The sequence below is a fragment of the Polypterus senegalus genome, chromosome 12 (genome assembly GCF_016835505.1).
Source record: "Polypterus senegalus isolate Bchr_013 chromosome 12, ASM1683550v1, whole genome shotgun sequence".
Classification (NCBI taxonomy): Eukaryota; Metazoa; Chordata; class Cladistia; order Polypteriformes; family Polypteridae; genus Polypterus; species Polypterus senegalus.
Window position 1 is genome coordinate 154,098,682 of NC_053165.1, and position 16,367 is coordinate 154,115,048.

The following is a 16,367-nucleotide window of genomic DNA, read 5'->3' on the forward strand; positions in this document are numbered from 1 at the left end:
ACTGTACAAGGTTCACTGAGATATAAATATTTTCCCTCCTTCCACCACCATATTCTTCCAATGGCCAGTCCTCCTGACACCATCCACACTACATCAACAACTACTACCATTTCAGCCGGAATGGCCAGTATGGAGGTCACCTCTGACCATAAGGATGGGATGTCCATAACTGATGACCAACTCAGCAGACTATCTAACGTGACAACCCTGTAAGACCACACCACGGGACGAGTGAGGAAGCTCCAGTCGTGGCCAAAAACTTTGAGAAAGACTCAACTGTTGGTTTTCCCAAAGTGTGGTGCTTCCATGTTTTTGTCAGATGTTTCTGTGGTGTACTGAAGTAGAATTCCAAGCATTTCAGAAGTTTCAAAGGCTTTTATTGACAATTACATGAAGTTTATTCAAAGAGTCAATGTTTGCAATGTTGGCCCTTCTTTCTTTTTCAAGACTTCTGCAATTCACCCTGGCAGGCTGTCAGTCAACTTGTGGGTCAAATCCTGACTGATGGCAGCCCATTCTTGCAGAATGAATACTTGGAGTTTGTCAGAACTGGTGGGTTTTTGTTTGTCCACCCGCCTCTTGAGGACTGACTACAAGTTCTCAATGGGAGTTTCCTGGCCATGGACCCAAAAGTTTGTTCCCCGAGCCACTTAGTTCTCACTTTTGCCTTATGGCCCGGTGCCCCATCATACATTGTTGGTCACCAAACTGTTCTTGGATGGTTGGGAGAAGATGATCGCAGGGGATGTTTTGGTCCTATTCTTTATGCAAGGAAGGAAGGAAAGATCTAACGATGTCTCTTTTAGAACTTGACAAGCACAAAGAGAAGAGATCTGGTGGAGCCGTCCCTGAGAAGTACAGAACACTCGTCAAATGGATGAATGCCTGGATGAGTAGGGCATTCTTGTGTGAAGTAGGAATAGAAAAGGGGCTTGAATTAAGGGGAGGGTTACATCAGGGGCTGGCGTTGAACCCGTTATTTTTTAAACTGTTATCAAATGAAATCAGTAAGTAACCGAAGAACGAGTCTCTGGGGTCAGTGCTGTTTGAAGATGATCCTGAGTCGTGCGATTGTACAAAGGAGGGACTGGAAACGGAATTAGACGGGCGGAGAGATGCTCTAGAGCAGAATGCAATGAAGATCAAAAACAAAATATTCAGTATGTTCTGCAACTATAGTTCAGTTAGGAGAGTCTTTCCTGTACTTACAATCAACAATTCAAAGGGACAGATAAGCTAGAAGCAGAAATTGGAGTGAAATGGAAAACTTGGTGAAACTGTGAGGGGATACTCTGTGACAAATGGGTAACTGCCAGGATAAAAGGAGAATATACATGTAGGTAGGGGGGCTGGCAATGTGGCATAATGCTAAGTGATGGCTGATAATTCCTGAATGTGCAGAAGTTCAAGATATGAAAATAATGCAATGGATGTGCAGTGTGAATAAAACAGAATTGATTAAACAAATAGATAAATCTGAGGTGAAATTGATCTGGTGAAGGCTCATGTGGACTGGACATGTAAAGTGCCAAATAGGAAACAGTGTGCTAAGGAGAGCGTTAGAGGCGCGGTTGTCAGGTGAAAGAAGAATAGAGAGGTAAAAAATTGATAGAGGGATCTTATAGAAAAGGGCAGAATTTTTAATGCGATGAAAAAGAGAGACTACAAGAAAAAGAAGACATGTGTTACTCGTATTTGTGTTCGTTTTTCTTACTGAATGTATACATGCATTAAATTATTTATTACAGTACTTTGAATTCTCTCTCCCGCATTGCTTTGCTAAATTTGTAGTATACGACGTGCATGGTTACATTTACGTGTATTTAATTCAAGCTATTTAACATTATTAAATGTATCTGTTATGATTTGTTTTCGTAAAGGAAGAGATAATTTAATACCAACAGGAGTATCTTGTTTATAGCTACCTTAAATCTGGCGCCTTACAGCCGCTCGCCCGTCTGTCAAACGCGCTCGTACCGGAAAACGTCGTCTGCTAAACATCAGGCTTGGATTCTTGACTTGCATTGGTCTTCTCGCGTGACAATCAAAGGTGGGCGGGGCTGTTCAAACACTATACTTCTATAATCGCGCGCGCGCTTAAGTTGAACACGTGACTTATTTTATTTCCGGTTTACGGCCTCTTTTCCGGTCCAGTGAAACTGGCAGTATGCCGTCTGGCGAATACGAGTGAGTATTTTTATATTAAAAGAAGAAAAAAAAAAAAAAAGACTAGCCATTGGAATATCCAGTTTGTATTCTTTTAACTGGGTAAATGTTCTTCTTTTTTTAACAACAGCTCCAAGCCCAGCTGGGCCGACCAGGTGGAAGAAGAAGGCGATGAAGGTAGGCGATGGTGGAGCTGCTGGCTTTAGCCGCTACGCTCGTGACACGTGTGAGGCCTTTTCACTGATTAATGGCAGTGTCTTGAGGTAGTTCGTGCAGTATTCTCAATAGGAAGGGATGTAAACAAAGTGGGCCATGATGGTGCAATGCAGGCGGCGCCGGTGAACGTACTTACAGCTATGGCACGGCGCCTTTGTCTGTGCCCTGATGTTTAGGCAGCTGTTGACAAACCCACGAGACGACGATGCTCTGTGAAAAAGCGGACGAGAATTCCGTTAAATTATAAGAAAAAAAAATAGTGTTGCCAAACTGAGCCACACACGGCCCGCTTTTTCGGTGTATTTCGGAACCTTGATAACGATTGACAGCAAAATGGGAATTGTGGACTTGTAGTTTTTGACAAACCTCACGGGCTTCTCGATGTGCTGTGCATCGGCAGGCAGTCCCAAGTTACTTGCTGAAAGTCAACCCTAAATATGAAGACGTAATTTTAAACTTTGTAAGTTTTTCGTACGCCTGTCATTATCTCAGTGAAGCTGCGAAAAAAGACCAGGCAGCCTCCATGCTGGTATTACTAGCATAGCTAATTTAAAATGTACACGTTACTTTGACTTTTAAATGCGTTAGAAGTTTCGTATGGCTTCGCTGGTGTGCATGTTGCGTTAGGAACCTGCTTCCCATACGATCCAGCGGGTTTGTCCTGGTGTGGTACAGTTTCCTCATCCATCCTAAGAAATACACATTTTAGAGCAGTTGGCCCAGTGTGACTGTGATGGCGTACGTGAGTGATGAGCAGACGCTTCCTTCACTGAGACCTGAATAAGCCATTAAAAAAAAAAACACCAAAAGTGACAGATGTTTTAGGTTGTCTGTAAGGGTGCAGACCTCATTTCTAGTGCTTTTTCACGTTTCCAGGTTGGAAGTATATTAAAAAAAAAAAAAAAAGAGACAGTTGAGTCCATAAAGCTCATTTGTTTTGCCAATAATAGCTAAGCTGCCCCAATATTTCATCCATATGCTTTTGAAAAGTTGTCAAGGTTATCGTTTAAAACGCCTCCAAAAATGAGCCGTGTTGGCAAAACAAACTTTTTTTTTTTCTGTTGGTCATGTCAAAAATAACTCGTCAGTGGGGCAGATTTTCATATCTGTGATCCATCAGCTTATGGGAAAGTGTAACGTACAGATCCCTTACCTATAATTTTATAGGTAGGGCGTACAGTCCTGAACAACAGGTTGCAAATTTTTATATAACATGAAGGCGCGTGTTGAACTTGCACTCTTGCAAGAGACTAATCATAACTCGCCTTCTTTTTAAGGCTTAAAACCTATTTATTGTACATACTTGTAGAATGTGTGAATTGCCAAGGACTGAGCGATCCACTGAACAGGCAGAGGAGTCTGTCACCGTCCTGCTGCACTGACAGACTGAGGAGACCCCACACTATGCGACTCTTTCTTTCAATTCCACCCGGGGGAGTAAATGCTAACATTATTCAAAGTTATTGTCTGCTTTTACATTTTGTTTTTTGTATCCGTATACTGCTGCTGGATTATGTGAATTTCCCCTTAACCTTTTACATTCCACTGCCTTAGCTGCTCACCAGCAGTAACTGCTTTTCTAAATGACCGTAGACTGTGCACGCCTAATATTGTATAGCACCTCGGTGGTTACCTTCTCAAACTGCATCCATCCATTTTCTAACCCGCTGAATCTGAATACAGGGTCACGGGGGTCTGCTGGAGCCAATCCCAGCCAACACAGGGCACAAGGCAGGAACCAATCCTGGGGAGGGTGCCAACCCACCGCAGGACACACACACAAAGCACACACTAGGGCCAATTTAGGATCGCCAATCCACCTAACCTGCATGTCTTCGGATTGTGGGAGGAAACCCACGCAGACACGGGGAGAACATGCAAACTCCACGCAGGGAGGACCCGGGAAGCGAACTTGGGTCTCCTAACTGCGAGGCAGCAGCGCTACCACTGCGCCACCCGAAACTGCATTTATTTGAAATAGTTTTCCATGTTGTTTGTTGGAGCAAAGGAAGGTAAACTAAGACAGTTGCTTCATAAATATATTGATTCCTAATTCATCTGCCTTGAAATCTGTCCTGCTCGATTAATAATCAACATCATTTCTGATCTGTGCGCCCGTATACTGTTAGTTGCATAGGCTTTATTGTATCTCTCTAGAGTGCTGGACTGGCTTTAAAGGAATACTCCACCCCTAAAACAGCCAACAAAATCTCGGCTCACTAGTGTGGCACACTCCACGTGTCAGTTATCACGTCGTATGCTCAAAATGTGCAGAACACATGCATTTTGAGAGCCTGTTGTTAAATAGATAATTCTGGAGTGTTTAGCACACATGAACAGAAAAACACATTGCCAATAATGTCGTGCTTTTGAATTGAAGGTCTGCTACTCCTCGTCATTCACTGGACTACAGTCCCGCCTTCAGTTTAAAAGCACGGCATAATGGGAACGTGTTAAACTGTTTAAGATGTGCATTGATGATTCCTGAATTAGCCGAAGTGCATGTGTGTGTTTTGCACATTTTCAACATATGACTGGATAACTGACTAACGGATTATGCAACACCATAATTGTATTGTTCTACAGCGTCTTGTCCACATTGACATCATCATCATCATCATCTTCTTCTTTTGGTTGCTCCTGTTCGGGTTCGCCACAGCAGATCATCTTTTTTCCCATACAACATTGGCATCGGTGTTATATCCGTTTTTTTCCTCTCCATTTTGCATGAAAACATCAGCGAAGACGTTCTTCTTGGCCATCACCTTTAAGCTGCTGTTTTCCCCCCCCCGTTCAATTTTGAATTATTACTTTACAGAAGTACTTATGAGTATTTTCATTTTTGTTAAGTGGAGGTTTGAGTTCTAATCAAAAGCTGTAAAACATTTGTACCAATATTTCCTACAGATGAGTTTGTCTGAAGGCAGTTTTAGTGTTGGCGTAATTCCTAATCGCACGTTAATTCAAAGTTGTGTATTGATGTGCATTTTAAAAATGTTGATTTTAATTGAACTCCTGCATAAGATGAAAGATCCTGGTGCCTCCTTTGTAAGATATTGTCTTTCTGCTAAGGTACCCTACCATCACCAAAGGAAATCATTAAAGGAAATATTAAGACAATAATTGAATACAAGATTGATGAAGATGGCAAGAAGTATAAGGTTTGCCAGCCGTTTCATTTTTTTTCTTTAGATTACTTAATTACTCAGTTATGTGAATGTTTTATATTTTCCTCTGTTACAGATTGTTCGCACGTTTAAAATTGAAACTAGAAAGGCATCCAAAGCTGTTGCCAGGAGAAAGGTATTGTACATTTTATGATAATACAGTTTGTTTGTTTGGTTTTTTTGCGCATATCTCTCTGTTATAATAAAATAATCCTGTGACGAGAGAAGACTTTTTGGAAGATTTTTTCAAGACTGTGGCCATGAGATGTTTTTCAAGTCCCGCCCTCCTCTCAACCATTTACGGTTAACGGCCCACGCCCACAGTCGTCCTCGCCTGCCATTGGTGTGAGTGCTTTTGACAGACACAGTTCCTGTTCTCTTTGCTCTTGTACATTTTTATATTTTCCTCACTTTAAGTTCCCAATTAAAGAAGACGTATTATGTCCAAATCTTATTGAAGAATTTCATCACGAAGGGTTATCAACAGAAAAAATGAGTACACGGGCAATCCTAGCGACGAGAAACGAAGTCAGATGAATTAATGCCAAAAATGTCGATCGGTTACACGGCAACTTGTTTAAATGCGTATCAATAGACTGTGATGGAGCAGTCGGTGGTGATGGTGCGGAAGATGAAAACATCAACTTACAATATCTGTTAGAATATCTACGACCGTTAACACCGTCAGGTCTTCCTCCGCACGAATTACTGTTGAAAGACGGGTGGATCCAAGAAAGATAACGTAGTACGGTACATCTTCAGGGGCTAACATTAGACAACAAAGGAGATCTTGTCATGCCATTCATATTAAAACGTTAACTGTTTGCCATTAGAATAGCATTTGCAAAGACAATTAACAAATCACAGGGACAAACATTTGAAAAAGTCGTTTTATTTAACAGAGAGAGAAATGAAATTCACTCACAGGCAGTTATACGTTGCGTTGTCACGATGCAAGTCCAAACACGGAATCAAAATTCAGTGCGATGTTGAAGAAAATGTAATTCAAAAAATTTGTTTTTACTAAAGTTTTATAGGAAAAGGTGCAAGTTTAAAAAGTTTTTGCGTGTTCATTCAAAAGTCAAACAACCAAATTGTATTATGCAACAAATAACTCTTTAACACAACATGAAACATAATTTACATTCAGATTATTGCGTTTTAATATGGTTAATTACTCGCTGTAATGTAAAATAATAAATCGTACATCCGCATCCCCATACGCGAGCGGCAGAACCGCAAAGTGGGGCAAAGTCCTCAAGTACAGAGCATATCTTCAAAGGATGATTTTTACAGGCCGTACATAGCGTCCACATACCGCTGTATTGTATTTTACACCTGCTGCAGTCAGTTTTTACATTCATCTCATACTGGAAATCCAACCAGTTTGAAACCTGCTCTGTAAAAGTGTCTCCTTACAGTAGACTGGTGGAGGATTCTGGGTGCGAGTTGGGCCAGGTCAGGAATGAAGATTCTAATATTTGTAATATAATTGATTGTGCACTTAACTATGCACTGTTCCAATTTATGTATTAGATACTTTATTAATCCCAAGGGGAAATTCACATACAAAAAACAATATGAAATTAAAGAGTGATAACAATGCAGCTATAATGAAATTAGAGTGTTAAAACGCAGCATGCTGCAGCCAACCAAGGAATTGTAATATTTTTCCCCCCATGGTCTAATTAAAATTCAGTATGGCAGCAATTTGTTTAAAAAAAAACCAAAAAAAAAACAAAACACTGCTTCTTTTAAAGTCTATTGCATCTGCTTCTACCATCATATTCTGCTGCCTGCTTATTGCAATTAAAGGTTGCGAGGAATGGAAGGTTTTGGTCGATTTGCAATAGCATGAAATACAAAACGTTTGGAAGGCAAAACCAGAACTGTTTAGTCCTAGCCAAGTACTTTGGAGATTATGTAAAATAGTAATAATAATAATAATACATTTTCTTTATATAGCGCCTTTCCCATGCTCAAGGCACTTCAACGAAAAGTGTTGTTACCATTGGAGGAGCGGCAACAGCATGCGTGCGCCAGCATCCCCTCCTCAGTAGTGATAGGGTATCGCTACATGTGGTAGAAAAATGCTTGGAGATGATTCATTGCACATTTTTTGAAATCCGTTATATCATCACAGAAGGACTTGGCATACAGAATTGGGCAGATGAAATTTAATGTCAGTAAATGTAAAGAATTACACATAGGAAGTAAAAATGTTAGGTTTGAACACACAATGGGCGGTCGGAAAATCGAGAGTACACCTTATGAGAAGGATTTAGGAGTCGCAGTGGACTCTAAGCTATCGACTTCCCGACAGTGTTCAGAAGCCATTAAGAAGGCTAACAGCATGTTAGGATATATATAGCGCCTTGATGTGTGGAGTAGTGATGGGAAGTTCGGATCATTTTACTGACTCGGATCTTTGAGTCTCGTTCAGCAAAATGAACAAATCATTTTTCGAGTCATTTCGTTCAATTCTCTTTCCGGCTCAGACTGCATAGGTTAAGCTTATGGGGCTGTCACGTGATGAACGAACGACTCGAAAAACCCGAAGACTCGAAACAGGTGAATCAATTCCAATATAGAAACTATAGGAAGTTGCGCAAATGCGCATGCGCGACTGAACGAATCACTTCCACGAGACGACTCGTTCTTCCCGAGTCACATTAAAGATTCGTTCAAAATGAACGAATCGTTCAAGAACGACCCATCACTAGTGTGAAGTGCAAGTCACAGGAGGTGCTGCTCAACCTTTATAATGCACTGGTGAGGCACCATCTTGAGTATTGTGTGCAGTTTTGGACTCCAGGCTACAAAAAGGACATAACAGCACAGGAGAAGGTCCAGAGAAGAACGACTAGGCTGATACAGGACTACAGGGGAGGAGTGATGAGGAAAGATTAAAAGAGCTGAGCCTTTACAGTTTAAGTAAAAGAAGATTAAGAGGTGACATGACTGAAGTGTTTAAAATTATGAAGGGAATTAGTACAGTGGGTCGAGATGGTGACTTTAAAATGAGTTCATCAAGAACACGGGGACACAGTTGGAAACTTAAGGGTAAATTTCGCACAAACACTAGGAAGTTTTTCTTTACACAAAGAACGATAGACTTGGAATAAGCGACCAAGTAGTGTGGTAGACAGTAAGACTGGCGAGCTTTGTTGGGCTGAATGGCCTGTTCTCGTCCAGAGTGTTCTAATGATTATTATTTATGGAACCGTTGTTTAGATATCGTCAGTGCTTTCGTTTAAAATGTATTCCACCTGAAGAGGGCATCACCCTTGATTCTGCCTTTATTTTCCAATAACTTGACTGTTCTTATCATCACTATGGTCTCTTATTACAGTTTACACGTGTGAAAATATCCATGTTGAAACGCCTAAGGTGCCTTACTGCCAATTTGTATCACACAATTTTACAGTTTGTTTAATTTTGGTTGAAATCTGTTTTAATTACAGAATTGGAAGAAGTTTGGCCAGTCTGAATTTGACCCCCCAGGTCCTAATGTTGCCACAACCACAGTCAGTGATGATGTTCTGATGACCTTCATTTCAAGCAGAGAGGTAACCTTTTGTTTTCGTACGTTAAAGAAAAGGCAGGAATATTGAAACAAATGCGCCCGTCTGTGTATATGCAGGGCCGTCATAACAGCATTATAGCCCCCCACTTGCACAACCACTCAACAAGTCACAACATACATAGATTAGCTGGGGGCCCTCGGGCAACTGCCCAGCGTGCCCATGTGTTGAGACAGCCCTGTGTATTTGTAAAAGAAGGTTAATAAAGTGTATAGGGGAACCCTTCTTTTTTTACAAGTACATTTTTTTTTTAATAACCTGCTCATAAAAATATCAATGTTTATGTACACCCCTTTACAACATAACTATTATTATTTATTGTCTAGTGCCTTAAGCATGTCAGTTAATTTGTCAATCAGATTGCAGTTGAATGAAGCGGATTTCATGTGCTAATTTTTTTGTTACTTGCTGAAAACCAGCGATGTTTTATTAATTAAGCAAAAACAAACATTTTAATCTGTAATAATAAATCATTTGGTAATTTGACGTGACCATACAGTCAGGCAGTCTTCACAACAGCTAGAAATTGATGACTTTTGGCCGTTTTATCTTTGATGGTGTTTGTCAGATGGTGAAGCCATCGGCAAAGCAACATACTTTTTGTTTCTTGAATATTCTTCAAAGGATTTGAATAACCAAGAGGAAGAAGACCCACTAAATAAACTGAACAGGCAGAAGATTGTTTCATGCCGTATCTGTAAGGGTGACCACTGGACCACACGCTGTCCATACAAGGATACACTGGGCCCAATGCAGAAAGAATTGGCTGAACAGCTCGGTCTGTCCACTGGGGAGAAGGAGAAGACCTCCGGTGAGTTGCACGTGTTCTACACCAAACTTATTTGCTATTGGACAGTTGGAGAAATTGAAGCTCTGTTAAGGCCCAGTAAGACAATTTAGAGATGTCACAACAGGGCGAATGAGGCCTCCAGAGTTGACGCTAGAATCTCACTTCAATTCCTTATAAGCAAAGTCGGTCCTGGAGAAGCGCAGTGGCTGCAGGTTTTTGTTCCAACCCAATTGCTTCATTAGAAACCAATGATTGCCAGTCTCGGACCAACTTTAATTTTAGGGCCAGTTAGTCTACAATGTTTGGTTTCTATTTTGTAGATTTTTTTTTTTCCCTTTCCAAGGATATCATCCAAATGATTTGAAGTCTAAAACGGATCATTTTCAGTCTGCCACATTTTTTCTATTAAGTGTTTCATTAAATCAAGTAAAGTGCATAAACAACACAGATGTAAATGGAAACCAGTTAGATGGGGAACTGCTGGCTGCTTTGTCATTTTACATCTTATTGCTAATAAGGAGCCATTAAAACATGAAATGCAGCAGTTTAAGACTGAAATAAGCAACCAAGGGTGGGGAACCTTAACAAGCGAGACCACGAAAATGAAGGATGAACATGTCACTTATATACAAGAAGTACGTCATCAGCAATAAATTGACTTCTCATTAAGAAACAACAACAACCTGCAGCCACTGCGGCCCTCCAGGCCCGTCACTGCCCACCCCTGTCCTAGATTGAAAGGTCAGGTTACCTAAAAATGATATTTTTGTAGGTGTGTGTGTTTTTATTAAAAACAAAAAAAAAAAGAAAATTGCAATTCATTAGTAACTTAGTGTTTCTACCGAGTTGCCAAACTTAAATTTATATGAACAGAAGAAATTGGGAAGGTGAGTTTTCATAAATGGTAAATCCAAAAATGTCCATAAGACCTTAGTGCAGTATATGTCTCACTTTTGGGAATGTTTGTATGTTCTACACGTGTCATTTATGATAGTTTTAATTGTAATTGTTTCAGAAACCATCTCAAAAGGAGAAAAGTGTTCTCGAAATTCTGCCTTCTACGTGAATTGTCACGTGTGCATTAGTGTTGCTGTTGTGGTAGTTTTATTTTTACTAGTTAACCACATAAGTTTGTTACACGACACAATCGACAACAAAAACTCGATGCTGAAGACACTCTTTATTTTTATTTCAGAACCTGAACCTGCTCAGCCAGCCCAGAGCAAGACTGGAAAGTATGTACCACCTAGCCTCCGGGATGGAGCAACTCGCAGAGGAGAGTCCATGCAGCCCAATCGCAGAGGTCAGGCACCAGGCCTTCAGACAATTAGTACTTTTATTTGAATAATAATTGCCAAAAATGATTCAAGCAAAGACTCTAAAGTTGACCTTTTTATCTTGCATAATACCTTGCCTAAAGCACACAGGTTTGGCAAAATGCAAGAACATTCATTACATAATAAAGTTCAGGGATGTAATCTCTCTAAACACTCTGACAACGTAATTTACCTTCCTGGACAAACCTAAGAAGAAAGATCCACCAGGTAGACGTCACAAAGTTTTTTTTTAATTTCTTCGATGCTGCAGTTGCTCACTGCTATTCTCTTCCTTTTAAAACAGCCGATGACAATGCAACCATCAGAGTCACCAACCTCTCCGAGGACACCCGTGAAACAGACTTGCAGGAACTGTTCCGGCCTTTTGGATCCATCTCTAGGATTTACTTGGCGAAAGATAAAAACACTGGCCAGTCAAAGGTATGGGTGCTTTTGAATCCACTTGACTTGTACTGAAAATGGTTTTATGGTTTACAAGATCACTTAAGGATGTTGCTTTCATATCCCTGCAGGGTTTTGCTTTCATCAGCTTCCATCGCCGTGAAGATGCAGCTAGAGCCATTGCTGGGGTCTCGGGTTTTGGTTATGATCACTTGATCCTCAATGTTGAGTGGGCCAAGTAAGTGCTGCAGTTTTTGGTTATTGTAATTCTGCATCTGCATTTGGTTTTCTTGAAGCGTGAAGCTTTAGGCGCAATATCCATAATTTCCCATTTGGCCGGCCTGTATCCTTAAGTGATAAACTGGTGAAATGGGCATGTTGAATATTTCTGAACCTCAAAAACAAATGTCCATTGTTATTGCCCTTTGTACAGAATAGAGTGAAATTTGTACTTGCATGCTCGGTCTGTCGGCAACACATTAAAGATGGCAATGGAGAGAAGTAGAGGGAGAGAGAGTGAGAGTATAACAAGGACCTCTACACCTCGGGCTATAAGTACAACAGCAGGTCAGGCCACTTGCAGAAATTCTCCACTGATTCTGCATTAATGGATTGCATTGAAAAGGGGGATGAGAAGAAAGACGGGAGTCGGGAGGAGTACTTAGAGAATTGTCTGCGATTTGGCATCAGAAAAACTACAGACCTGCATCTGAACTTCCACCTCACCGCACAGCCTCTGTACCTGTGCACCATTCTGTCTGGAAAATCTCAGAACATATTTACGACAACTAATATGCGACAATAACATTCCAATTGAAGGAGTTTGTCTCTGAGAACATGGAAAAAGTGAAAATAGTAATTATAAAGTGAAGTATACAGTGACCCATAATTTAGAGAAAAGCTTACATTTTTTTATAGATTAGTACGCATCCTGTAATCTGCAACACCCCACCAGAAAGAGCCGACATTATTCTGGTCGTGGCCTCGAGGTAGCAGTTTATTACACGTCTACCGTATACTCGCGGAGAAGTTCTCCTGCAGATAAGTCAGGACTTATTTTACCGTATAATTTCCGGTATTTTGCAATGTCGGTCGTATAAGTCGAATGCGGAAAACTCGCACTATTGATACAAGGGACTATGATATCCTAACGGCCACCCGAGAGAGTAACCACGGAGCACACAACCTTGTTTTCCCCTAAGCTTTCCTACCACTTGACCACCCACAAAACCTCCCCGACACTCGCTATTGCAGTTGTGGTAAAATTTCGTTAAACTAAAGTACATGCTTCAATGCATCAGAACTACCGTATATACTCGCGTTTACGTTCTCCCGCGGGCAATTCAGGACTTGATTTTACAGAATAATTTCTGGTATTTTATAATGGCAGTCGGACAAGTCAAATGTGGAAAACTCACGCTGTTGGTTCAAGAGATTACGATATGCCAACGGCCACCTGAGAGAGAGAGACAGTGCGAGTGACACGGAGCACACGGCCTTTTATTTTTATGTATTGTGGCCTACGTGACCACACAGTGATACCCAAACTATTCTGAAGTGACGTTTGCACCGTTTTGTGTTTTTTTTTTTTGTATCTCACACCCTCATACACTTTTATCGTAAGAGCATCCCTTATCTACGATCAGAAGAAAATAAGAAGCTGGTTTTAAATTAAAAGTTGAAGTGGGGAAAGAAATTGGTAACTGGGCTGCTGCAACAAAATGGAATGTGTCTGAGAAACTGATGCGATGTAAAAAATAAGTGCCGTATTTTTGAATGGGTAGAAGTCGGGTCTGATTTTATGATTGATTTTTTTTTTTTTGGCTTTCAAGACCTGACTTATGCGCGAGTATATACGGTATGTAAAGTCTTACGTTTAGGAAGTCCATCCATATTTCAAGCCTGCGCTCACAGGAACATGAAGCTTGTCCAAGCTGCTGTGGTCACAACCTTGGTAAGGCCCCATTTGCGCTTACATCCAGACTCGCGATGATCAATTTAGAGACGCCAGTTGCCCCAGTATGCATGTATCTATGATGTGGGAGGATAACTTGGAGCTCGATATTACAACCCACAAGAGAGACTTGGACACCCTACTGAACTCCAGCCTGACCTCCTTACACAGAGTGCCGAAGTGTTTGAAAAGGTTTTTGGCTTAGAACTTGGAAGGAATGAAAATTTAAAAAGGGTTAAGAAAGACGCCTTGGTGGTCATGTCCGTGTGCTGCGTTTGTCTCCCATTTTGTAAGGGAGGCCCAATCAGTTCAGAGAAGACTTGCTAGACCGATTCTAGGCCAGTAAGGTGGTCGTGTCGTGTGTGGGTGTGGGTTACACTGAACGTTACCTGCATTGCTTCCACCATCATGTGAAGTGGCACTCGCTGGCAGCAAAGTGCTAACGATTCAGGGAAAGGTAAATAAATGATGGGTGGGAAGACATGACAGGCGTACTTGAAGGAGTGTGTAGAGTGGATACCACGTGTGGGCACCCGATCAGGAGTACATTTCACTGCGGTGTTAAAGGAATATTTAATCACGTAGAGGTACATAAAATAAGTTGGTTACCTGGTAGTGGAGCTGCTCATGAATGTCACACCACTTCACGGTGTTGCTTTTTTAATGTATAATTGTACTAACTGGTTTTTAATTTTGATCAGGGTTATAGAAAAAGTAAATATAAAAGGCATTTTAAGATTTCATCTAGTCTGGGATGTATTTATTTTTCCCTCCAGCATTTTGTATTTTTTAGACGCCGCTGCTAACTAGTTTTGTTTTTTTTTTTTTTTTCTTTCTTCTTTCTAACTTGACACCAAGTTTTAAATATTTTCACTCCATTGCCTCCCACCGATTAGACAAATCTATAGAAACTCCATTAAATAATTCTGTTTGTTTTTAATTTCAGGCCTTCCAATAACTAGAAGCAAAAGCATTCATCCTAAGGACCAGTCGACCAAGGAGAAAAAAAAAAAAACAAAATGGTATTCCAATGTATTTTTGAAAAATAAAAAGAAATAAATAAAGGCTCTCTAGAAATCTTAGTTTCTGGTGCAAGTTTAATTTTTTTCACTTGAGCAAAAATTGAACTGTTTGCTTTTATTTTGAAATCTAGAGAAATTCTTATAGACGCAGATTAGCAAGAACGCAAGAGTTCAAACTGGGGTAAGTTTTATAGTCCGATTTGATTGAAAGGGTGCTGAAGTCGGTTCACGTTTATAATGAAATAAAGGAGGCGAGCAAGTAAATAAGCAACAAAACGTACAAATCGCACATCACGCACGTACAAAACGAGTGGCATTTCAGTAGCTTATGGACAGAAACGGTGTGTGAATCTGCAAACTGCACAGGATGGGTGGGCTCTTTAATAATCCTTTCTAAGGTGGCACATGTTTGTGTCCTGAAGAGCAGTCGGCTGGGTGTCGGTCATGTTCTGTACGTTACGAGACTCACGAGAATCTCTAGAAGTTCATGAAAATAGGGAGAGAAAGAGAGAAATGCAATCTGCCTTTAGACATCTGAGGAAGTAAATCACGTTGGTGCATCTCCCTGAAATGTTCTGCCTTCTTCATTAAATCGGCGATTAGTCATTCCAAGAGATTTAAAGCTACTTATTCTTTCACCAAAATCGGTAGGTTCACTTGAGGCAGTGCTGAGGAAGAGGATGACTTTCACCTCACCACACAGCCTCTACCGCTGGGCACCATTCGGTCTTCCTTACCTGGAAAATCTCAGCACAGATTTACGACAACAGATATGTGACAATTACATTCCAATCAAAAGAGTTTGTCACGAGCGAACATGGAAAAAAAACGCAAATACTAATTATAAAGTATACAGTAACCCATAATAGAGAGAAAAGCTTACATTTTTTGCAAATAACGAATGTAGATTAGTATGCACCCTGTAATCTGCAACATCCCACCAGGAAAACCTGACATGATTCGGATTTTGGCCTCCAGGTAGCAATTGAAGTTTATTATACGTTTTATCGTATACACTCACGGATAAGTTTACCGTATAATTTCTTGTATTTTATAACGTTGGTCATACAAGTCAAAGACGGAAAAAGAGGACGATGGCAAAATTGGAGGCCATCATGACTAATTGTTTCTTGGACAGGACGTGTATGAGCAACGTCAGTAAATGGCGCCTTCTACCACAGTGAGTGAAAAGGTGCAACTGGGACGTTGTGGGCTGACCGTCTTCATGTAGCGCACAGACATACTGGTTTAGTGACGGCGTATTGTGTGTACCGTTAAAGCCAAACTGTTCAGACACCTGCTCCTTACTTGGAGGAGGTACAATATGGAGGTTTAGGCCACGGCGTACAGCCCAGTCATCGGTATATTCAGCTATGTTATAACAAATGTGTGGCAAATTCAAAAGTAGGGCAATTGTGTCACCGATGCTTCCTTATTTTACCAGCTGCATTCCCTGCTTGTTTTAATGGCTTCATGTTTTGTTCACTAGCCGGCAATTAACAGAGAGGTGCAAATGACAAAGGAGCCAGCAGCCCACCATCTAAAGTGGATCAGTTATCCTATAAAAAGTATTCACATCCATCATCCAACCTCCTATATCCTAACTACAGGGTCACGGGGGTCTGCCGGAGCCAATCCCAGCCACCGCAGGGCAGGCACACACACACACGGGTCAATGCAGAAACGCCAAAGCACCTAACTTGCATGTCTTTGGATTGTGGGAGGAAACCCACGCAGGGAGGACCCGGGA

The 16,367-nt window shown here is 40.9% G+C and overlaps 1 protein-coding gene across 1 annotated transcript; it reads left to right on the forward strand.

The window, feature by feature from the left end:
* Window positions 1-2,093: 2,093 nt before the first annotated feature.
* On the forward strand, window positions 2,094-14,610 carry eif3g (eukaryotic translation initiation factor 3, subunit G). Its single transcript, XM_039770363.1, has 10 exons — window positions 2,094-2,187; window positions 2,297-2,343; window positions 5,455-5,543; window positions 5,626-5,685; window positions 9,014-9,118; window positions 9,758-9,944; window positions 11,119-11,226; window positions 11,544-11,680; window positions 11,773-11,879; window positions 14,542-14,610. The coding sequence occupies exons 1-10, from the start codon at window positions 2,168-2,170 to the stop codon at window positions 14,555-14,557; spliced, it is 876 nt and encodes a 291-aa protein (XP_039626297.1). The 5' UTR covers window positions 2,094-2,167; the 3' UTR covers window positions 14,558-14,610.
* The last annotated feature ends 1,757 nt before the right edge of the window (window positions 14,611-16,367 follow it).